This window comes from Eulemur rufifrons, chromosome 8 (genome assembly GCF_041146395.1).
Source record: "Eulemur rufifrons isolate Redbay chromosome 8, OSU_ERuf_1, whole genome shotgun sequence".
In the NCBI taxonomy this organism is placed as follows: Eukaryota; Metazoa; Chordata; class Mammalia; order Primates; family Lemuridae; genus Eulemur; species Eulemur rufifrons.
The window spans coordinates 67,325,662-67,351,789 of record NC_090990.1 but is presented as its reverse complement, the minus strand read 5'-3'; the positions used below and the strand labels follow the sequence as shown (position 1 = coordinate 67,351,789).

General features: G+C 34.7%; 1 protein-coding gene across 3 annotated transcripts in view; it reads left to right on the top strand.

Moving 5' to 3' along the window:
* Positions 1-26,128, top strand: part of ZNHIT6 (zinc finger HIT-type containing 6) — a 48,701-nt gene that overhangs the window by 8,887 nt on the left and 13,686 nt on the right. For 2 of the 3 annotated variants that reach the window (XM_069478153.1, XM_069478152.1), the window contains 3 exons: positions 14,841-14,909; positions 16,345-16,425; positions 18,201-18,278. In XM_069478153.1, coding sequence (XP_069334254.1) covers positions 14,841-14,909; positions 16,345-16,425; positions 18,201-18,278 — 228 coding nt within the window. The remainder of the gene's footprint in view (positions 1-14,840; positions 14,910-16,344; positions 16,426-18,200; positions 18,279-26,128) is intronic. The other variant, XM_069478154.1, reaches the window with a different exon arrangement.

The window sequence follows — 26,128 nt, the reverse complement described above, 5'->3', positions numbered from 1 at the left end:
CATAATGGATAGCTTTAATGAACAAAGAGAAGTTCAGGGATGCTTATGTTAAGAATAAGTTAAGCCAAAGTAAAATTGACATCATTCTCTGTTAAAAATAAAGGAGCTTAATAAAGAAATGTAGTCTCCCCTACTTATTTTGGAACAGATCCCAAAGTACTTTAAGATTGTGGCTCTTTCAGAGGTAACTCCTTTATCTCATATTTTTGTAGGGGTTATAACTTCATGTTCACTTTCATCCAGTGCTAATAAAAAATTATTGAAAGAAATATGAAAGATCTATATGAAGAAAGGTTAAACTCTACTGAATGACTTGAAAGAATTTGAATAAATGGAAATAAGCACCTTGTTCTTAGGGGACTCAATTTTGTAGAAATAACATTTCTTAAATGACCTTTAAGTCTCATGTGAGCCTAATCAAAATATCAGTGGGATTTTGTTTATTTTTCATTGTTATTCATTTAATTATTTATTGAGAAAGAAGAGAGTTCTTGACAAAATGACTAAAGTTCATTTTGAAGAATAACATGGAAGAAGTGCCAGGAAAAACCTGAAAAAGAAGAGCAATGAGGCTGGACTGTTTAAAATTTATGAAATTGTTTAAAGTTTTATGGTGTTGGCATAAGAAATCTATAATTCATTTAGATTATAGAAAGTAAACACAGTATATTTGGTTCTCTGGTATATGATCAAGGTAGCATTTTAAATTAATACAAATAATTTCTTACTCAATCAGTGGGGTTGAGACCACTTACCATTTGGGGGAAAAAACTGGATCTTTTATTAAGATAACATCCAGGTGGATCAAAATCTTAAAATGAAACAAAAAAATTAGAATATTTTCATAATCTCGAAGAGAAGAAACATTCCATCCAGGAGCCGTAAAGGGAAAAAAACGCTAAATCTACATAAAATTTAAACAATTTATGTGGCAAAAAAAGACCATATTAAGTCAAAAGACAGACTGGACCCCCAAAATCTTTAACATATATGTTAAAGAGTGCTTATTCATTAATAAGAAAAAAGACTAGCAACTTATTAGGAAAAGGAGCAAAGGATAAAAATAGGTGGTCATAGAAAGATATTTATACCTACATAATATATGGCTGATGAGCATATATTAATAATAACTAATATGAAGGTACAAGTTAACCAGGCCATTTTCCTCTTTCACTGTTCTAAGAGTTAAATTGGTATAGTCATTTTAGAAGGCAGTTTAACAGTATTTCTTAAAATGTTATACATCTTAAAATATTAAATATTCAAGGAATGTAACCTACGAATATATTAATAAAAGTTCGCTGAGATATATGTACACATGTGTCTATTACAGCATTGTTTTTAAGTGTAAAAACTGGCAACAACCTCAAGTATCCTTCAGTATGGATTGAGTTAAAGAAATGGTGCTACCTTCATACAGTGGAATTACATCCAGCCATTAAACAAAAACAAGTAGATGTAGAAGAAGTATTGTCATGGAATGCTATTCATGATATGGTCATTTTATCCTCCCTCTTTTTAAGTCTCTTTAGTGAGGGTCTTATAAAGAACATGCTTTTTCAGTTTTTTTTCTGAAAATGTCTATATTTTATATTTTTAAAATTTTTTTAATGGAAATGTAATACATACCAAGAAGTACACAAATCATTAATGTACCAAAATCAAGAAAGAGAACATTACCAACATCTCGTGGGAATACCTTCTATTTCCTTCTTCCAGATTAACTTTATCTACCTAACTTCCAATCTTACAGATTAGTTTTGCCTATTGAAAGTTTTTTCCAATATTTTGTTATGAAAAATTTGAAACATAAAGCAAAGTTGAAAGAATTTTGCAGTGAATACCCCATATTCCCACCACCTAGATTCTGTCATTAACATTTTATTATAATTATTTTATCACATATTTATCCATACATTAACCCATCTTATATTTGGTGCATTTCAGAGTAAACGCAGGTATCACTCTACTGGTCCCTGAATATTTCAGCACATTAATTAAAGTTCAATAGTTGTCTGCATTTTGATGGAAAGTTTACATGCAGTGAAATGCACAAATCTTAAGTATATACGTTTGCTGAGTTTTGACAAATACATACACCTGTATAATCCAGTGCCTGTGAATATACAGAACATTACCATCACCTCAGAAAGGTTTTTCCTAGTCACCTCCTCCCTTGCCCAGAGACCTGCTTTATTTTTTGTCCTTTAAGATTTGCATTGCTTGTTTTAAAATTTTACGTATTTGGAATTATGTGGCTCACCATTACTTTTGAATGATAGTTTTGCTACATATGAAATATTCTAAGTTGACATTTATTTTAGTACTCAGTTCATTTATTTATTCCATTGTCTTTTCTCTACTTTTGCCATTGTTGTTTTATAGTCAGACTTTTTTTGTCTTCCAATTGCTTTTAAAATCTTCACTTTTGTCTTTGTGGTTCTGCAGTTTTATGTGTGTTTTGATGTGATTTCTTTTTACTTATCTTCCTTGTTATTTGTTGTGCTGTCTAAATATGACAATTGTTCAAGTCACTTTCTTTCCTCAGTTCCATCTGATCCTTGGCCCATGCACTGAGTTTTTTGTTTTTGTTTTTGTTTTTTTACTGGCTTTTAGTTATACTTTTCCTTTCTGGACATTCTATTTCTTTCCCAGATCTTTCTGGTCTTTTAGATAGAATTGCATTCCTTTCTCATGTTTTAAGCTTCCTTTTTTACTTCAATAATTTAAAACATTTATTACCTGTATAAGTAATCCCAAATATATGAAGTTCTTGGAAGTCTGATACTGCTGTCTGCTGTTTCTGCCGACTCTTGATATGGTGGTTTGTTTCCTTGTTTTTTTCCTACTCTGTAATTGTGAACTCAAGTTCATCTGGGTTTTATATAGAAAGTAGTATGCATTTGCTTATGTCAGATATCAGATACTCAGTGGCACCAATCAAGGACCCTCTCTCAGACTATACTAGTAGTAATAATTTGAAACCCAAACCCATTTGAGGAAGCTATAGTTATGCATTCCCAATTGAAACATCCTGCTCTTCCTACCCCTCCACTTCTTTCTCCCTAGAGCACCCAGCTGAGGCAACAGGTTTCCTTGTTATCTCCCTTTGCTAGTGGACAGATTTTTCTGATTCATCATATTACTGATTTTATGCAGTGATCTCAGTTTGAGGTCTCCAGCTTACAGTGGACCTTGTCTGAAGTCACCCGGTGGCTACTGAAACTAAAACCTCATGGCTGCCAAGATTTTCAGAGGCGTCCAGAGTAGGTGTAGCTTCAGCTTTTCATTATGATTTTTAGTTCTGCTTCCTTTTTGGCCCCTAGAGATTTCTGTTACTTGTTGATGAGCTCAATATGTTTATTGTATTTCTTCAGGATTTCTTGATGTGTGCTATTGGGAGGGTTTTCAGGTTCTCTTCTCTACCATGTTGCTCTAATTGTTTAAAATAAGCATTGGTCCCAGTACAAAGGTAAGATTAGTAGTGCAAAAGAGGTGAATGAAGAAAGCATGATAATTGCTTGTTTACTTGGTAATTTTACTTTTACGAATTTATCTGATAAATATACCCATACATATGGAAAATGAAGTATGTATAAAGATGTATAGTACAACATTGTTTGTGATAGCAAAAGAGCAGTATGCATCTAAATGTCCATTGATAGTAGACTGCTTAAATAAATTATGGTATGCCTTTACAATGGAAAAAGAATGAAGCAGATTTAAATGTACTATTATGGATTGCCAGACATATTAAGTGAATAAAGGAAGACATAGAACCATGTTCATTGTATGCTGCCATTGTATGTAAAATAAAATTTATATACATGTATGCTTACATTATAAACTGGTAACAGTGGTTACCTTCAGGGAGAGAAATTAGGTGGAAGGGGGACAGGGATAGTAATTATGTGCCCTTTTGTACCTTTTTGAATTTTAGACCATGTGTATGCATTGTTGATTTTAAGAATAAATAAATGGATTTTTTTAAATAATTCTAAAAGACGTATTGATATATGTGGGCAGGACCATTACACATTTTGGATTATAAATGTAATCTTTGAAAAGGATTCTGATACTATCATATAAAATTCCATGCTTTTATCCATGGCCGCCGCTCTTTTTCAGTTGAGTTTTAGTGTCTTGCTATAGGAAGGCATGGATATCAAACCTGGAGACTGTATTGGTTGTGCTCAGATAACATGTCTCATCTGGTTTTATAAGTCCTTCATTTCATTTTTCTGGCTATTGTGGTCAGAGGTCAAGTACAGAGGCAGTGCACTTTGACTTTTCAATTGGAGGAATGAATTGGACTGAGGGATCTCTTCCCAATAATATCTTTAGCTTAATTCCATCCTTGGTCTCTTTCGTGTGGCCTAACCACCCAATCTTTAAATAAGGACCCAACTTTTGACGTTCTTACCCACCCCCTCAGTTTGTCTCCACCTGACTTGGACCCAGAGTTCTAAGCAACCTAGTCCTTCTGCTTACCATTCTTCTGCCACTGTTAGCTTAGAACTGTGAGTCCTTAACTTTTCAATCTGCCCTTTTGACTTAGAGTTCTTTAGTTCCCTGTGTGTGTGTCTCTCTTGCACTTACAGTATTAAGATAATAAAAAGGTGTGTCCATTATTAAACAACAGTGTGAATTAGTATTTAAGAGGTCCAGTCCTGTTTTAGAAGCTTGCCACTAGGTGTCCCTCTTGTAAAGAAATAACAAACCTTTTACAAATTCAAAAAAATTTACTTTTTGTTCTTTGGATAAAATTACAGCATTCTAATTATATTGCAGTGATATACCCATCCACCCTTGTTTAATGTTAGTAGCACATTTGTCCTTAAACAATTCTGTGGTTATATACTTCTTAAAGCACAGGACTTTTATTTTTACATGGTATCTTATAAGTAGTATAGGTTTATACTTTGCTGCAAAATGACATTAGAAAAAGAGCAAAGGAAAATTAGATGATGGATTTAGCAGTTGTGGTCATGGGGGAACAAGTGGATTTTGCAGTGAGCTTTGGGGGATTACATAATAGATACTCAGTACAAACTTGTTGACTGATTGAAATGTTGAGCTCTGTGGTTTCTCTGCCATGACAGCTTTGATATAGTTTGATGGAAGAATTTCAGAGCAACAGCAAGGGCTTAAAAAACAATATGAAAGAATAGAAACCTAATGATTCCCCACTTAGCCTTTTACTTACTGTGGCCATGCCGACAGTGATAAGGCAGTTCCTGTGACATAGCATCACAGGGGGTGTACCTTTCCACAGCAGCAGTTAGCCAGCATTCATGGACATGGAAAACCAAACACTTGATCATGTCAAGGTCCCCAAACTGATTCAGTTAGAAAGTCTTTTCCTAGTCACCAAGTCTGGTCCTTCGTGATATGCCTCTGAAAGGTGCCCCTGACTTTCTGTTTCCATGACTGTAGCATTTATCAGCTGTATTGTCCTGTGCAGGCCCTTCTTGTCTCTCTCTGGACTGTTGGGGGACCTGAGTGCTCTCTTTACCTTCATTGTCTCCTCACCTCAGTCACTCTTGTACACTGTTGCTAGATACCTTTCTAAAACATGCTTTACCACAGTGGTCACCTACTCAGAATCCTCTAATGCTTCTGCGCCCACAAGGAGTCATTCAGAGATACCTCCATTGGCCATAGGTAGCATTGCCAGTAGGTGAAAGATGTCATCTCATCCCTGGTCTTGTACCATCTAGAACTCTCAAGTGTTGTACCCTATTCCGTATTCTGAAATTAACTCCCTCTCCTTATTGCCCTCTCATTTGAAATTGCTACCTTTCAGGCAGTCGGAAATATAATTCGTTTCAAGTATTCTCATTAAGCAAAAAAATGTAAGTCTTTTTCAGTGTATTTTCTTTTTAAAAGAGGAATGATAATATAGTTAATATTTCTTGAATGCTTATTTTATATTAAACATAGAAAGTTAAATTTAATCTTTATGTGTAAGGGAGTTGTCTTGGCAAGTTACTTACCTGTGCCTGTTTTATTTGTAAGATGAAGACAGTAATAGTGCCAGTTTTGTGTACAGTGGTTTTCAATCTAGAGTGCATATCAGATTTAACTGTGGGGCAATTTCAAAATGTGGATACCTAGGCTTGACCCACAGAACTGCTAATTCACTGGGCTTTTAGGGCATCTTTACTTCTAAAAAGCACCAGATGATTTTGAATTGACCTCTACCTGCAAAACACTGACCTATGTGCAAATCAATCACTGACCTTATTCTCAATTAGTTCAGTCAGTGGGAAGGCAAGACTGTAAACTCTTACAGTGTAGTATAGTTAGTGCTGTGATGGAGTACTCATGGGGTGCAGTAGTAGCAAAGAGGGGGCTCACTGATGCAGCCTTGTGGGGGAGTGTTATTGAGAACAGGGATCAGGAAAGACTTCTTAGAGAAGATGGGATTTGAGCATATTTTTGAAGTATGAGGAACAGTTTTTATATATAGGTTTTTATCCAGAGAGAAAAGTTACTCTGGTGGTGAGAATGCCAGATGCAAAAGCACAGTGTAGCAAATTTAGGATAACATAAGTAGTTTGTTGTGCCTAGAAGCTCGGTTGAGGGTTGGTGAGTGATAGCAGATGAGGCTGGAGAGAAGCCCACTCTGCCGTGCCAGGGGGTTTAGGTGGAGTTAGACTTTGAGCAGAAAATCCTCCTGTCCCTGCAAGTGATTCATATCCAAATATGGATCTTTAAAGTCTGTCTTCACCTAATTTTCTAATGAATTCAACTATATGTACCCAGGCTGGTCACTGTTCTAAATCCTAGAATGTCTTCCTCTTTCCTATTTTCTAGCCATCTATGAAAGTATATGTGATAGCTCATCTTCTCTCTTATGTCTCTTTAGTCTAAGTTCCTATAGGACGTATTTTTCTCCACAGTTGATATGAAACAGATGCCGGCAGTCAGTGCTGGTATTCATTTTTGGTATGCATATATCTGCTCTCCTTTCTACTTTCTAGTGTTTCTTAGTAGGGGCTCTATTGGCATTTTGAACGGGACAGTTTTTGTTGTGTGGGACTTCCCCATGCATTACAGGAAGGCTAGCATTCCTTGCCTCTGTCACTAAAAGCCTCAAGTGCTCCCCAGTCTTGGTACAACCCAAACCGCCCAGGAATTTCCAAATGTCCCCACTCATTCCACCCACCCCCAGTTGAGAACTGCTTTATTAAGTACTCAAGTATTCATCAATTATTGGAAATAAAAATGTTCTTTTTCATTTGAATCTTCACCTGCTACATCCATTTTCTTAATATACTGTCTACTAAAGCCAATACCACATAGTTAACCTGTTTCCTATTATTATCATGTAGTGGTGTTACTAATTTTACAAAGGGCAAAATATAATATATAACTGATATTTTTCAAAGTATTTATATAATTATGTGAGACACAACATTACGGTTTTCATTCTCTCAAATTCTAGTTACTTCAATCCATATTAAGTAACTAAACAGATCCTTTGTATTCATGCTTCCAAAAACACTTATCATGGTACTAATGCTAATCACATAGATTATTTTTATAAGGAATGTTTGTGTTTACTTTTGTGAGTTTAAATTTTCATCTTGAAATGTATTTTAAAAGATTAAATCCCAGTGAGTGAAGGATTATGTAGAAATTTTGTACATTTGTTTTTTCCTTTAAGGGTTTCAAAATTTGGTAGATGTTCTTTCAACTTTAAATTAAAGTAACATTTTATAGCTGACAGTGGAACAAAAATTTTTTTCCTGAAATTCCATGAGGTATTATTTGCTGCTTCCAAATGTCATAACAGTTGACACTTTTAGTCTCTCTTCCTTTTCTATTGCTTATAACTGAAAGAGGAAACCTAGAAAGAAGAAAACTTTAATCCCTTATATCAGTTAGGATGTTTTATGTTGCATAAATTAAAATACACAATACAAACTGGTTTGAGCTATGTAAAAAGGACATTTTGGTTCTCATAACTGAATGTCCAGAGATACAATAGACTTCAGGGTTAATAGCTATAATGACTTGGTTATATCATCAAGGAACCCACTTTATTTCTGATTCTCTATTGTATCCTCTATGGTGTCAGCTTAGGTCCTTGTGGTTATAGGATGCTGCCGGTAACAGGATTATAGTAAATATCCAGATGGAGTGCTTCTCTCCCAGCATTACTGAATAGGAAACCTGAAATTCAGCATAATTAGGCCATGTAGGTAATCTGCCCGATCCTGAGCCACTGTGTCCAGGAAAATATGATATATTGATTTTCTTAAGCCAACAGGTACACACCCCTGGAGGATAGGCATGGGGTCCATTTATCAGAGTGTGGTATAGATTAGAAAGGATGGTGGTGAGAGGTAGGGAATGGTTGACAAGTAGGTAATCAAAATGTCTACTTCTTAAAAATGATTTTAAAATATGGAGGCACATATTTAAAGTAAATAACTGAGATACATTTGAATTCGCAATACAGAAAAATACATGGTTTGTTATTGAACTTTCAATTCTGGAATGCTTATAATAGCATAGTAGATTAGAGTGTGGATTCTAGAGGTATAGTACAGCCTGAGTTCACATCCCAGCTCTGCTGCTTTCCAGCTGAATATTGACCTTGGGGGAGTGACTTTCTTCTCTCTACCTACGTGTTTTCATCTGTAAAATGAAATAATATTTATCTCATAGAGTTACAAAGATTAAATGAATTAGTACATTTAGAACGATGCCTGACATAAAAAACATTTAACAAACTATTGTTATTACTATTGTTACTTCCTAGTATTCTCTGGTAAAAGGATCTGCTGGTAATGTTAATAAGCTGTAAATGTTTCTAATTTAATTAGTGATAACTGTATCTAATACTAACTCTGATAATCAGACATATGGAAAGTCTAGCTTTAGCTTACCTCATGAAGTTATCTGTGTTTAAAAATCAGAAGTAAATATTTTAAGCATATTTGAATTGACATGGTATGTCAATGTGATTCTCAAAAGTAGTTGGAAATACTCATAATTAACTGCGAACAAGGGCTGAAAGGTTAATGTCCTGAATATACTTAAAGAAACACATATTAGGAAACTTAAGTAGTAGGATGATGGATCTCTCTGTAAGCCCTTCATTTCACTTTTCTTTAAAACCTTAATTGTTGGTGCATTAATTACAGGATAGAATCCATATTGCTTAGCAGAGCATTCAGGGACCTTTACAATCTAGTATTAATAATGTGCATGTCTAGTTTCCTCTCTAACCAACTAAACACCAAATTCACTGTAAGTAGAGTTTGCTTATGAACTCACAGCAAAATATTCTCAGTTAAAGGCACTGTCATTATTTCTATTCTAAGCTTCATAATTCAGGACATTGAATTGGATGTAGAATTGTAACAGTGGTAATAACAGTAACATTTTTGAGTTCTGTGTTCTAAACTCTTGACATATTATTTATTTGTTTAATCCTGTGATACACCGTTGGCATCCCTGTTTTACTGTGAGAAGCAGAGAGATTAAGTCTCTTGTTCAAGAACACCTGAAGTAATAAATGATTAGAGTGAGATTTTAAACACAAGTTCCACTTAACCTCTCCCCTGTCCTGCTTCTGGGCATTACGGTGTATTGAGCCTTCTTGCTATGTAACAGTGTCAATAAAGAACAAGAAGTTCTCATATGAAAATTGTGAAATGGAAGGAAAAATGCAGTGCCCAAGGTTTGTGGTTGACTTCACTACCTAAAAAGAATTCTGTCTTGGGTTCATCCTCTTCTCAGTCTCTGTGTTCGTAATCCCTAGTGAGCCCTCAGAAGTGTTCTTTGAGTAAATGTTGGTTAGTCAGTGATGGAGTAGAATAAGGATTGATTTTTTTTTTTTTAAGAACTGAAATATTCAAGCTCTTTTAAGCTTTGTATTAGAAATATTAGTTCTTAGAATTTAGTCTGCATTTGTAACTCTTAGTTATGAAATATTTCGTAGGAAGATAGCTTTGAGACTATCAAAAAGAGTAGATAAGTAACCCTTATTCTGGTTGGGTAATAATTTCTAAGATAAAAAAGAGATACCTTAAATGAATACTTGTAATAATAAAATATTTTTAAGTTTAAAAAGACTGTTAAAATTATTCCTGTCCTTTCTATCACTACTATCTTTGACTGTGCTGATTATAAAAAATAACAAGTCATTATGTGAAATATTTATTTAATACAGACATATTCTTAAGTAAGAATTAAGTTCTTTTATAATATCAAGTTAATTATAGTTAAAAGTTTGGGCCATGTCCTTCGTATTTGTAAATGTATGTATAAATCTGTATTTTGAATATAAATGCCATCATTCAACATGTACATTTTTCTATGTCAGTTCATGTAGTTCTGCCTCTTTTTCTTTTTTTTCTCTCCCGAGACAGGGTCTTGCTCTGTTGCCCAGGCTAGAGTGCAGTGATGTCATCATAGCTCACTACAACCTTAAACTCCTTGGTTCAAGCGATTCTCTGTCCTCATCCTCCCAAGTAGCTGATACCATAGGCATGAGCCACCACACCCAGCTAATTTTTAAGATTTTTTTAGAGATGGGGCTCTCACCATGTTGCTCAAGCTGGAATCAAACTCCTGGCCTCAAATGATCCTGCCACTTGGGGCTCCCAAAATGCTAGGGTTATAGGTGTGAGCTACCACACCTGACCTAGTTCTGTCTCTTTTATGACTACTTAAAATTCATTATTTAGACCTTTCATGATTTATTTAATCAATTTTCTGATGACGTATATTTAGGTTGTTTCTGATTTTTTTTTTTCTTATTAAAGTGGTACAGTGGACATTTTGTACATGTCATTACACGCTCAATTATTTCTTTGTGATAAATTCCTAGGAATAAAACTACTGAAAAAAATTTATACTTTTTCAATTATAAATTTTTATTTATAGCTTTTATGAAATTGAACTACCAGAAGCTTTCACCAATTTATACTCCTGTCAGTAATGGAGAGTGTCCATTTTGCCACATCTCCCTAAAATTTCTAATTTTAAAAACATTTCTGCAAATCTGACAGGTAAAATTTGTCATTTCTGTGTACATTTCTTTGGTCATTAATGAATTTGAGCATCCTGTTATAACATGAGAGCAGTGCCATTTAAAAGGAGCTGCTGTCATGGGTGTAGAACCCCTTCCCCTAAATGTATGTTTTCAGCCATGTATTACTTTCCTGAAACTATGGGAGAAAATTATCCTTAACAATTTCTAGTAAGCACGAGTTGGTAAATAAGTGACCTGTATTAACTCACTGAGAACAAGTATAAAATCATGTTTATTTCCCTCATTCATACATGTACCATTTAAGTATTTTCAAATCTGTTTTTTTTCATTATTGTCCCCCAAGGAAACTTTTAAGACATTTTCCCCCAATTTTCTCTCCAATGACATTAATATTTTCATACCATAGATAAATTGTACATTTATTTATGTACAGTGGCCCTTTGGAGGGCCACAAACATTATAGTATCTAAGTTTTTACTGGTATTTCAAAGACCCAATTTTTGCTCCCTTTGGGTAATACTGCCCCCTTTGAGAATGCATGGTCAGTGTGTGTGTGTATTGATATTTGGTGGAGGAGGGGGAAAAACTTTGCAATGCATGAATAGTTACTTGGGTTTCATAGTCCTCAGAGAAGAAGTCAGTGTTTCTGTTACTTTTGTCAGGTGGTCCAGAAGGGAACATTAGGTTTAATAATTGCCACCATTACTTCACCAGTCTTATCATCAGACTTTAAACATAGTGCTTTGGAGTCCGTAAGTTTCCTAGAATATTCTAGATACAGTATTTCCATTCTTGAGGATGTTAATATGCCAAGGGCACAACTGGCATTATTGTAGTTGAAGACATTTTGTTGAATTTAGGGAACAGTATCTCTAATGCATTAGGAATGATAGTAAATGTTCAAACCTCTATCCCAGTGATTCTCTAACAGTGGTGATTTTGCCTCCCAGGGGACATTCGTAATGTCTGGGAGCATTTTGGTTGTCACAACTGGGGGTGTGGGTATTCCTAGTGGTATCTAGAGGATGGAGTTCTGGGATGCTGCTAAACATCCTGCAATAGACAGTCTCTCATAACAAAGAATTCTCTAGTTTAAAACATCAGCGCTGCTCAGTTTGAGAAACCCTGCTCTATGCTAATGATTGTACTTCTTGCAATCTATCTTTAGAAAATGCTCCAAGTAATCCAAGTAATGTTGCTGGGATTTTGGTTTATGTGTATTTTTTAAGTGAGACATATGTCAGTATATACAATTATGAAAAATGGGAAACAAACTTACTTTTTTGAGTCTTATGAAGAGATTTGATTGCCCATGTCAGAACTTACGTGAATTTTGGGAAAACTAAAGAATTGAAACTCCTTTAGAGATAATTAATTCACCCATTTCAGAGAAATTCTGTATATAGCACCCTTCAACTTCTCTTTGCCCACCTTGGATCAAAGTGTAGTACAAAGGATCACTGGGCACAGTGGCTCATGCGTGTAATTCTAGCACTTTGGGAGGCTAAGGTGGGAGGATTGCTTGAGGCTAAGAGTCCAAGACCAGCCTGGGAAACATAGTGAGACCTTGTCTCTACAAAGGATCATCAACCACATCAATAGCCTTTTATTTCTTAGAAGAAAAAAATCTTAAAAATACGTCACTGTGTAAGTGGGTTAAATCTGAGTGTGGGTATATTATTGAATGTTTTTATATTATTCTTTTTTCCTTTGTTTTTGAAATATTGCAAGATCACATTTTTAAAGTAAATATACTTTTCAAATTTGTTTATGTTTGAACTGAGGCCAAATATAGAATTTTATAATAGTCATAATTTAGCAATGTATATATAATAAAATAGTAGTGAATGACTTATAACCACAACTAGTTAACTATAGGAAATTGATTTCCAAGGGCTTTTTTCTCTTTGTGTTTAGAATGTTAGGTACTTTCTGAAGGTATTTAGCATCTACTGAATATTAAAAAAAAGTGAATAGTTCTTGATGTTACTTAAGCAATGATTGGAGTGATTATGATTTGTAATTCTATAAGATGACAAGTTGGTGATCTCTCCCCCATAAGCTAACATGGAAAAACAAATATATTTAGAAAGAAACCATATTATGCATTAAGATAAACAAAATCAGTTTATTTCTTACTCAGAGAATTGTATAATAGTTATCTCTCAGCCTCTTGATAATATTTGCCTATTTCACAAGTACTGAACTTTGCAAGGTGTTTCATTTTGGAAGATTATTGATTTAAAACTAGTTAATGTTGCATTTGCATTGAAATTTTTTAAAAGGTTTTTTCCTCTGAGATTTTAAACATCTGGCCTTCAGATTAGTAAAGTGTGCTTTTTGACTTTGTTCTATCAAAAAAAGTTAAACTTAACATGAGTGTTTCTTGTATGATAAGTAGCACTATCAACATAAGCACAATTAGGCATACCTTTCTCTAGTTTATGTCAACAACTGTCTTGTTAAAGAAAACTGCCATACGCAGATCTGTGATAAATTTTCCTAATGGAAGGAATTTTACTTGAGTTTGTGGAATTGTCTTCTGACAAAAATTTGACTAACATAAATGTTTGGTGGAAGATGCTCTATTAGATTATATTAAAAGAAAATTATTTTAGATTTTGAGGCTCTACTGCTAAGGGGTACATTTCGAGGACATGCCGGCCATTGCTTGGAAGAGATGCTGCCAGCCGTTAAATTTGCCGATGGGTTGTTAGAAATTTCTTTTAAGTAAGGAAAGCATTATGTAAAACCATCATGTAGTGAAAACATTTAAATTTCTGTAATGGTTTCAATATTTGGAGGATTAGATTTTTAAAAAAAGGAATGGTGTCTAGTGTCACTAAATTTAGATTATGTTAAATAGGACATAAGGTCATTTTCCTAAAATAAGTCATTTAGTGAATTGTTACTGTTGATCCTATACCAAACCAAAGTTTAGACCTGAAAGCAAAGGGACTCTAGCTCAGAGTGCATTCTGCTTAGCAACCAGCTTGTTGTCTACTGTTTTGCTACTGAATGCACGTACTCATGCCTCAGAAGTGTATCTGCAGCCAGCTGGACTCAACCGGACAATACTTCATTCACCTAATTTCCAGACTAGTCAGGCAAAGACACTGTATTTAATCATGAGTAAATTTATTTGTAAACTTCAAGTAGTAGCACATTGATTTCAAAAGCCCCTGAAGTATGAGAAATTGCCTTCTAATTCAGGAATATAAAGTCCTTGGAATTCAGAACTGCTTCACTATATTTTTTTTTCTCTTTTAACATCCCTAACAAGTATATTCTTTCAAAAACATAGCTTCTAAAATCCTAGAAAAGAGAAATTTAGCTCTCAATAGAAAAGATACTTTTTTTTTTTTTTTTTTTTTTTTTTGGAGACAGAGTCTCACTCTGTTGCCCAGGCTAGAGTGAGTGCGGTGGTGTCATCCTAGCTCACAGCAACATCAAACTCCTGAGCTCAAGGGATCCTCCTGTCTCAGCCTCCCGAGTAGCTGGAACTACAGGCATGCGCCACCATGCCCGGCTAATTTTTTCTATATATATTTTTAGCTGTCCATATAATTTCTTTCTATTTTTAGTAGAGATGGGGTCTCGCTCTTGCTCAGGCTGGTCTCGAACTCCTGAGCTCAAACGATCCGCCCGCCTCGGCCTCCCAGAGTGCTAGGATTACAGGCGTGAACCACCTCGCCCGGCCAGAAAAGATACTTTGAATTCTAAGAATAATATTAGAATTATCTTAAAATGAAAATTCAGAAAGTTTTATTTGCATTCAAACTTTTATTGTCTATCTTGATCCTCACATGATTATTTTCTCTCTTAGAAAACAACAGTTTTGTTGGCACGTGAAGCTCCGATTTCCTCAAAGTCAAGCTGAGTACATAGAAAAAAGGTATTATATCACCACTGTCTATTAAGAACTGATTTGTATTTACTTTAAGGTTCTGTATTTAAAATAAACTGTTAACTAAATGTATGTCAATAGTAGAATGGATAACTAAGTTGTGGTATATTCATATAATGAAATGCTAAACAGCCCTGAAAATGAATGAACTGTAGTTATGCACATCAACATGGATGAATCTCAGAAATAATGTTGACTGAGAAAAGCAAGTTAAGGAAGAGTGCATAGAATGTGATTTTGTTTGTAAATTTGAAAAAAACCCAGAAAACTAAATAGTATACTTTTTATGAATACGTACAAAGGTGATGGAGCTAGCTCTAAGGGAAATGAGTAACACAGAAATCCTGATGATGGTTACCTAGCAAGGGAGCCAGGTATTAAGGGAGGGATGAAAGGAGAATCAAGAGGCCTGAAAATTTTGTTTCTTGAGCTGGGTGGTTTGTATAAGAAATGAAAAATGACCCAAAATTTTACTGTGCAAAGATTACTACTATTAATGTTATAGTATATCCCTCAGAAAATACATTGTTTTAGAAATTATATGTATATACCCATAATTGGAGTTAATTTGCATAAGTGTTTTGTCCTACTTTTTTCATATATAAACATTTTTAACTGTCATTTAAAAATTTTAATAATTGTGTACTATTTAATTCCTTGGATTAGGATAATTTTAAAGTTGCTGTTTAAGTAGTATATTGAGCGTATGTATGTCCACATTATATGTAAATGTCCCCTCTTTATAACCATTACGTGGATTTTAACGAAGAATTTTGCTATTTGAAGCTACATAATAGACTAATGAAAGAGAAAGGACTTACTATATAGACAGGGATATATAGCCAATAGTATATATAAATATGTTTAAATGGTTGAGGAAAGTTCCTATTTTAAAAGTGTCTTAATTTTGTTTATACAGCTTTATGTATAAGTTTATAACAGTGTGCATATATAAAGGAAAGTTGGAAAACTTAAAATGTTTTGTTTCTGGGGAAATTAGTATCAATTTTTTAACTTGGTTTTAGGATTTAGAATAAATAAACTTCAACATTGACTGAAATTAGCATCATCTGATTTTTATTTCTGCAAGTTTCAAATGTATTTTATCCTGGCTACTTTCTTTTCATGTTTGAGTACAGGTATGTGTTAAAAGAGGCTTCATGTTTTTATAATTGATTTATAAGGAGCTTCTCAAAATGTTGTTTTTTAAGACCTTGTTAAGTGTGTCCAAGAAGTCTTTTTGAGCTTTTTTCCTAAGTAATTTTTGCTTAAAAGGATGTTTTATTTTGCCAAGAGTAAAATAAAAGGTCTTTGTTCAGTTATTTAAACAAAAAGTTCATAACATTTAGGAATTCTAATTTAACACCTTTAGCAAAAAATAATAAATAATAATATAACTGGTTGTTTTTTCTTTATTCGAAAGAGTACCAGATGATAAAACTATTAATGAAATCCTAAAACCTTACATTGATCCTGAAAAGTCTGACCCTGTAATCCGTCAAAGGTATGTTTCCGAAATCTTCTAATTGTCTGAAATAATTATAAATGTTTAAGTACTTGTTATGTGCATTTTTTTTTTTTTTTTGGAGACAGAGTCTCGCTCTATTGCCAGGGCTAGAGTGCTGTGGCATCAGCTTGGCTCACAGCAACCTCAAACTCCTGGGCTCAAGTGATCCTCCTGCCTCAGCCTCCCTAGTAGCTGGGACTACAGGCATGTGCCACCATGCCCGGCTGATTTTTTTCTATATATATTTTTAGTTGTCCAGATAATTTATTTCTATTTTTAGTAGAGACGGGGTCTTGCTCTTGCTCAGGCTGGTCTCAAACTCCTGACCTTGAGCGATCCTCGCGCCTCGGCCTCCCAGAGTGCTAGGATTACAGGCGTGAGCCACCGTGCCCAGCCTATGTGCATATTTATTAAGTAAAGCCGTGACTATTAGCATGTTATGTGTCAGTGCAGTTTACTTTCTGTCCCATTTCCTTCGTGTGTACTGAAGGTCAGTCAGTATAAGTAACAATAGTAGCTTACACTCACTGTTTACTATATTCTAGATACTCTTCAAAGCAATAATAATACAAGTATTAATTCACTTAATCTTCACAATAACTCCATAAGGTAGATTGCTGTTATTATACCCATTTTATAGATGGGAAACTAGGTCTTAAAGCTATTAAATAACTTCATATAGCTAGTAAACAGGGAACTGAGATAAACCCCAGCAGTCTGGAGTCAAAGTCTATACTCTTAACCCTTAAACTAAACTGCCTTTCAAGTTGAACCAAAAGCTCTGAAAATTAAGAGTTTTCCAGTAACTGTTAAAGACAGGAAATCCTGTTACAGCCAATTCTTCATAGAACTAAGTAAGGTACATTCTGCCTCCTATCCAGAAATACAGCATGAACAAAAGTGGTTTAACATAGCACTGGAAAGATTCAGTCATGGATATCTGGGTTAGAATAGCTGGTTCTGTCCCTTATTAGCTGTCTGATTAGGAGCAAGTTACTTAATTTCCAGGCCTTAATTTTTTCCATAGCTGAATTAAGAATGATAATACCTCCTAGATAGAGTTGTGACAAAGCTTAAAAGAAATAGCATATATAAAGTTCCTAGTACAGGACCTAGTGTATAGTAGGCATTACTCAAAAAAGGAAACTATTATTAGAGTGTGAGTTATTAGCGCTCCTGGGCAGGAACCAGTTGACTTTATTTTCACCAGATGGTACTTGCTTGGGATCTGAATGAATGCTTGGTTTGGTTCCAGAGTAACGTGGTGTTTAAAATTTAGAATGGGTATATTCTAAAATGTCTGATCCATTTCTAATTAAATCTCATTCTTTTGCTTTTGATAAGAGGTAGTACCCTGACTGAACCAAACCCATGTCATATATTAAACAGTATCTTTAGGATAGTTATGATAGTTGAGATTCTTTCCTTGCAATTGATAATATAGTTATCATTAGTCATATACTTGGCAGTAAGACAAAATATCTGTCACTAAATTATATATACTTTTTACAAATAAATATATAAAATAACCAGATTAATTTAATTTACTGAAACACATATTTTTAAATTTAAGATGTTATTTGAACAGAGAAGAAAGGGGATTTTTTTCCCCCAGATCTTTGTTAGGAAAAACATCTTTACCTCCTTTTCTATGCTTGGATAGATGATGTTAAGTATTATTAGCTATACATAAATGCTTAGTCTTCATAAGACTATCCTGAAATATACTAAAAACCAATTTTGCTTCCTTGAATATGATGCTTTTATTTCAGGTTGAAAGCCTACATTCGCTCTCAGACAGGGGTCCAAGTTTTAATGAAGGTCGAATATATGCAGCAAAATTTAGTAAGGTAAAATTGCTCCTCTCCTCATTTCTTTAAATATTTTTCAAGTCTATAATATAAGCAAGTGGCTTGATTAACTTAAGTGGCAAGTTGTTAAATTAATTATCTGGCTATCACTATTAACCTACACTTTTTTTCCTTTTTTTAATTCAGGGTATTATGGGGGTACAAACATTTTGGTTACATGAAATGCATTTGCCTCACTCAAGCTGGGGCTACAAGCGTGTCCTTCCCTCATACAATGTGCCCCATTTCCATTAGCTGTAGGTTACCCTCCCACCCCTTCAACCCCCTACCCCCCCACCTGCCTGACACCCAGTGGGTATTGCTACCATGTGAGCACCTTAGTGTTGATCAGTTAGTACCAGTTTGGCAAGTACATGTGGTGCATGTTTTTCCATCCTTGTGATACCTTACTTCAAAGGATGGGCTCAGTCTTTATCCAGGATAATATAAGAGGTGCTAGATCATCATTGTTTTTGTAGTTGACACTTTTAAAAATAATTTTCAAGTCAAAGTTCAAAATAATCACATTTGTAGGACAAATTTAGTTAAAAAATTACCTGATTAAAATATTTAAAAATACAGGCATATATTGTTTTATTGTGCTTTACTTTATTGCACTTTGCAGATATTGCATTCTTTGTAAATTGATAATTTTTGGCAACCCTACCCCAAGCAAATCTGTCGGCACCATTTTTCCAACAACATGTGCTTACCTCATGTCTCTGTGTCACATTTTGGTAATTCTCACAATCTTTCAAACTTTTTCATTAGTATTATATCTGTTATAGTGACCTCTGATACAATAGTAACACTTGGTATTATTATTGTAATTATTTTGGTCTTCCACGAACTGTGCCCATATGTGATGGTGATTTTAATTGGCAAATGTTGCATGTTTTCTGACTGCCCCACTGACCAGTAATTCCCCTGTCTCTCTCCCCTTCCTTGGGCTTCCCCATTCCCTGAGATACAAAAATACTGAAATTAGGCCAATTAGTAGCACTACAATGACCTGTAAGTGTTCAAGTGAAAGGAAGACTCACACGGCTCTCAGTTTTATCAAAGCTAAAAATTATTAAGCTTAGTGAGGAAGGCATGTGAAAAGCTGAGATAGGCCTCTTGTGCCAAACAGGTAGCCACATTGTCATTGCAAAGGAAAAGTTCTCGAAGAAAGTTAAAAGTGCTGCTCCAGTGAGTAGCACTTATTGCTGATAAGGAGAAAGTTTTAGTGGTCTGTATAGAGGATCAAACCAGCCACAACATTCCCTTAAGCCAAAGCCTAATCCAGAGTATGGCCCTCACTCTCTTCCATTCTGTGAAGGCTAAGAGAGGTGAGGAAGCTGCAGAAGAAAAGTTTGAAGCTAGCAGATGTTGGTTCATGAGATTTAAGGACACAAGCCATCTCCATAAGCTAAAAGTGCCACGTGAAGCAGCAAATGCTGATATAGAAGCTGCAGCAAGTTATCAGGAAGAGCTAGCTAAGATATTTGATGAAGGTGGCTGCACTAAACAACAGATTTTCAATGTAGAGAAACCAGCTTTATATTGAAAGAAGATGCCGTCTAGGACTTACATAGCTAGAGAGGAGAAGTCAGTGCATAGTATCAAAGCTTCAAAGGACAGGCTAACTTTCTTATTATGGGCTAATGCAGTTAGTTGATACCTATAAGTTGAAGCCAATGCTCATTTACCATTCCAAAAATCCTAGGGCCCTATACTAATTATTAATATACTCTACCTGTGCTCTATAAATTGAACAACAAAGCCTGGATAACAGCACATCTGTTTCTAGGATATTTTCAGCCCACTGTTGAGACCTGCTGCTTACTGAGTAAAAAAAATTTCTTTCAAAATATTGCTGCTCATTGCAATGCTCCTAGTCACCAAAGAGTTCGGATGGAGATGTGCAAGGAGATTAATGTTGCTTTCATGCCTGCTAACACAACATTCATTCTGTAGCCCATAAATCAAGGAGTAATTTCAACTTTCAAGTCTTATTATTTGAGGAAATATATTTCATAAGGCTGTAGCTGCCATAGATAGTGATTCCATGGATGGATCTGGGCAAAGTAAATTGAAAATCTTATGGAAAGGTTTTACTATTCTAGATGCCATTAAGAACATTGGTGATTCATGGGAGGAGGTCAAATTATCAACTTAAACAGGAGTTTGAAAGAAGTTGATTCCAATTTTCGTGGATGACTTTGAGGGGTTCAAGACTTCAGTGGAGGAAGTCACTGTAGAGGGGTAGAAATAGCAAGAGAACTGAAATTAGAAGTGGAACATGAAGATGTGACTGAATTGGCACAATCTCATGTTAAAACATTAACAGATATTGCTTTTTATGAATGAGCAAAGAAAGTGTTGTCTTGAGCTGGAATATACTGGTGAAGATGCTGTGATTATTACTCAGAGGATAACACAAAATGTACTTAAGTGCCATTCATTTATCAACTTAGTTGATAACGCAGCAGCAAGGTTTGAGAGTATTGAGTCCAACTTTGAAAGTAAAATGCTATCAAATAGCATCACATGCTGTAGTGAAGTATTTCATGAATCAATCAATACAGCAAACTTCACTGATGTCTTATTTTGAGAAATTGCAACAGCTACCCCATCCTTAGCAAGCACCACCCTGATCAGTCAGCAGCCATCAACATCAAGGCAAGGCCCTCCACCAGCAAAAAGATTCTGACTTGCTAAAGACTCAGATGATTGTTAGCATTTTTAGCAATAAAATGTTTTTTAATTAAGGTATGTACCTTTTTGTAGACATAATGTTACTACACACTTTATAGGATAGTCTAAACACTTGGATGTGCACTGGGAAACCCAAAAATTTGTGTGACTTTTTAAATTGCAATATTTGCTTTATTGCGGTAGTTTGGTTCTGCATAACACTAAAGCAAATATTGCAATAGAGAGGGAATATGGCTTCAGTATTTTTACCATGTGCAACTAAAGATTTCTTAATCCCATCTTAACTAACTTCAAGAAATATTTTATACAACACAGCTCCAGTGTTACAGTGTGTACCTTTAGAAATATAAACATTCATATGACCAACCTACCATTGTATATATTGTAGTGGAAAGAGCACTGCATATAAATGGGAAGAGATTCAGATTGTCACAAACCATATGACTTGAGAAAGTTCTTAACATCTCTGGGCTTTGTTCCTTCATTAATGGAATGATGAATTAGACTACATGATCTCTGAGAGTCCCCACAAAATGTACTTTTTGTGCCAATTGTGGTTCAGCATACTAAATTGCAAAACACTGTTCTTTAAAGACCTGTGATGCTTTTTTCCTGTTTTCCATTATTTGATTAACAATACTATTAATACTAGATCCAATTCAAACTAGATTTTGTTGATCTCTTTTACAATTTGATTTGCTCGTGTTCCTTAGACGTTTAAGAGTCTGAGTTGTGGAAGTAAAGCTGGATTTGAATCCCAGCTCTGCCTGTCTCTTATTATGTTAACTTGAGTAAATTACGTAGCCTCATTTGCCTTAGTTTCCTTGTCTGTAAAATGGAGGTGATAATAATATCTAAGAATGCCATGAAATATTAGTATAATTCATTTAGCACATGGTATGCGCATACTTTTATTACTATTACTAGTACTATTATTACTATTTATTACTATTATTTCCCCTACCACTGCTGATAAATGGATTCTTAAAAAAGATCTACATATAAAATTACAAGACTTTTATAGGTAAGAAGGGATCTTAAACACTGAATCTTGACCACTTTCTTACCAATGTATCTCAAATATTTTATAAAAAAATCTTAATATTATTGATCACAGTTGAGTGAGGAAAATTCAAGTTTTCTATTACATAGTCCTTTCCCTAGGCTTCTTAATTCAGTATATTTACATGCAGTTCATGATTTAAGTCCCCACCTTCCCTTGAAAGAATTGGAGAAAAGGATAGATGGATAGTTTTGTGGTTTTTGCAAAGATAGTTATACAGAGTTACAACATCCATGTTAACCAAAGTCAATAGTTCTGAAACTGGGAATCAAATACTTACATAATTAGTAACAAGTACTGATATAAAAGGTAACATTTTTTTCAGTTTTATTTAGTAAAATTCTAAAGTGAATGCCATATAATTCATGTTTAAGCAAAACAATTTTCATCATTCCCTTGGAATTTACCTGTGATCAATCATTAAATAATTCTCCCTTCTCTTATTATTTGTGTTTCTTCTTCAAATTCAGTTCCTTTCTTCATGTGCACCATATGTTATCTATATAGTTTATTTAAATGTAACTCATGTTCTGTAGCATGTTACACAATTGATGAGTATACTATGGCTTTAGTCTCATAAGCCTACTAAGAGAACTCCTCTGAGGGTCAATGGGCCAGCTCACTAATCCCGTCCAACTTGACCCTTGGCAAAATATCCTCCTCTTCCAAAGTTCAAAAAATCAGAGGTGTTTGTGAGAAAAGGTGAATGTGGGATACGGACTATTTTAAATTTTATAATATAGGACAGACTACTTGGGCCCAGATAGCATTTATTTTTAACTTAGAAATGTGTGCTGTAAGTCCATGAAGAGGCAAAGTGAATGGAAATCTCAGCTTTTCCTAGCATATCAAGGTTTTCTAGAAGAGTGGCAGAAATTGTGTATGAGATGACATGACCCAAAGTGGAGCAACTGAGGAAACAGCTTTCATGCAGTTGCATAGAAAGGAATCAGGATAGCTAGCTAGAGATCAGAACTCAGGAGCTACCAGTCAAATTGGTAAAACTTATTTTCACAAAGAGCCAAAGGGAATAAACATAAATCAAAAAAATGTCAAAGAAGTGCACTGAAGTGAAGTTCAGATGACCTAGTTCTAAGCATTCAACTTCTCTGTGCTTCATTTTCCTTTACAGTCCTTTACTCACACTCAACAGCAATTATAATATCAGAAATGCCAGTCGAGGTAACTTTTATTCTGAAAGTGGGCCTAAATTGGCATAGGGTATGTCCTTGTATTTCTGATTAAGTCAGCCTCAAGATGTAGTTATCCTAACTTCTAAAGAACCTCCCAATTTTGTATTTTCTAATTATGAATAATGAAACTAATGTGGAGATAGATTTAGGCATAGATTATTATTTATTTTTTAATCAGATTTTAAATCACAGTATTTGCCATATAATACATTCATGGTTAGGCTAAAATGAACATTTACATTTGATTGTATATATAATTACTGTTATATCATTAAAGTAAAATACATTCAGGGAACATCTAAAGAAGATTATTATAGGTTTTGAAATGTTAGGCTCTAATTTAAGATAAGCATTCTAAATAGGAGGATTTTATTATTTCCTGAAAAGTGCTTAGGAGGCAGAAACGTGTAGTTTCCTTGTGGCCATTTGATTTTAAATGTATCCTACAGTTTACACAATTCCCGTAACTTCAGAGTAAAGTCTTACCAGATACTGATGTTGCCAATTTCCACTGGTTTCGTTCTCCATTCTTGGAGGTTTGCGGCAATTGTCTCATAATATACCTGATCAGCTAGAGCAAGCTTAAATTTTTCCCAGGTTTTAGCTGTTGCCATACATGACATTTACTTTTAAATTGTAACCATAGAATCCATGTCTAACTCTAAGGAATTTGCTGCTGATCTGTTTGGGAGTTTTCTTTCCAGAATACATAGAGTTTGAATTTGTCTCTTATAAAAGCGTATATAGCTTTTTAAATGAGTTCATTCAGCAAACACCTGGTGGGTGCCCACTAAGGTCCAGGTACTATTCTAGACATTGAGGCTATAGGAGTAAAGAAAAGCTTTCTTGCCCCTGTGGAGCTTATATTCCTAGTGAAGAAAATCATTCATTTTAGATACTTGTGTTAGTAAAGCTACTCTTGCCACTTTATTTTCTTACCAACTTTCTGTTCTCAGAAAGTGAATGAGTGATTTTGAACCAGAAAAGCCTACTGTGCTAATGCCAGGCACCGTCAGAGAATAGCTTTTGTATTGCTGTTTATTTAAGTTATATTGACTAAAGAATTTATAAAAACTATAAGCTTTGACTCTATCCATTCAAGTGTAATTTTTCAAATATGTTTAATTTTTAGCTTAAATTTTACTTTTACTAATAGAATTATTTACCATAAAGAAGTTGCAATATATTTTCTGTTCTTTACATTTACTTTGCTGCTTTGATGTTTGTGAACCTTTGTGGTTTTGGTGATTTAAACAAATGTAGGATGATTCTTTCTGACTTTTTCTGTAAATGGCTGGATAATAAATATTTTTGCCCTTATGGGCCGTATGTTTGCAATTAGTCAATTCTGTCATTGTAGTGCATAAGCAGCTATAGACCTTGTAAATGAATGGGCATGACTGGAATGTGTTACAGTAAAACTTTATTTACAGAAACAGACATTGGGGTAGATTTGGCCTGCTGGCCATAGTTTGATGATCCCTGCTCTGAAGAATTTTTTTATTGGTCATTTGTGACTTTATATCATTTAATCAGTTGGGGACTTCAACTCTCAATATGTAAAAATGAGATAGAGACAGAGAAAGAGATTGTAACAAGGGCCCAGTGTAAAATTAAAAGTTACTTTAGAAAAAATAGCACCTTCTCAGAGGTTAGGCTTTTTGATACATGAACTTGACCTAAAATATCAGTAAGTTTAGATTGATCAAATTTGTATTTTTCATTTATTCATTTAATATTCATTGAGCCCTTTTCATGTGCCAGTACAGTGCTAAGCCCTAGGAATACACAGACATTGAAAAGGCCGGCCCTCAGAGAGCTCACAATCTAGGTAGGGAGATGGGTATGTGGTAAATACCACAGTAAGTATGTATTTAAAATATAAGGCATAAAGGGTGCCCAGTGGAGGGCATGGGCATCTTTACATGGACACTTCAGACTTATCATTTTTTGATGGAAGGACAAATCGATTACCTTCTCTCTGCTTCCAAAAATTGGCACATAAACCAAGAGTTTAGATTTAAACCAAAGCCAAAGTTAAAGTATTAGCGAGGCTTTGATTTCATGAGTATCACAGAAAATTATTACTCTTCCTAAACATACTACTTTGTTGTACTTACACAGACTCTATTAGTTGTTTCCTACTATGCTCATTTTAGTTAATAATTTTGGAACACATTTTGTTTGAAAAGCAACCAACAAAAGTATGAGGTATTTCTCTTGGATGATTTTATTTCCATGCTGAAAGCATGTTTTTAAATAAAAAAACTAAATCGTTTTCAGTGAAGAGTAAGATATTTTTTCCTATGTCCTTTTAGAGAAATTGATTTTCCCTATGTAAAGTCTCGCTAACACTCTCTCACCAGCAACAACCCTCTTCTCCCGCAGAGCAGAGCTGACCTCCCAGCTCGTGTTTCTTGCTCAGACTCTGATGCGTAGACTCTCACCTCTGCCTGTCAAGACAGGAACTCACTCTTGCCTCACTGCATGGTCCTTGCTAATCCCGCTTTGCTTTTCACCTAGCCCATGGCTCTACTGACCAATTATTCTCCCTTACTGTAAACATCTTCCCAGCTGAACGTGTAACCTATATTTCTTCTTTTCTCAGATTTCAGCGTCCATCATAATCATCTAGAACATTTGTTGAAAATGTAGATTTCCAGTCCACCCTCAGAAGTTCTGGTTTTGTAAATCTGTAATAGGACCCAGAAACTATGAGTGGCCTGCATTTTTTACGTTGTCTGCCTCCAAAGCTGGGAAAGGCTGATATGATTTATTGCTGAGACCACATTTTGAGAAACACTGGCCAGGGTGGCAAACTCCTTGAGGACATTTTTGGTTCCCATATAGTGTCTAACAAGTTTTCAACATAAGTTTTTGGTAGACGTTTATTC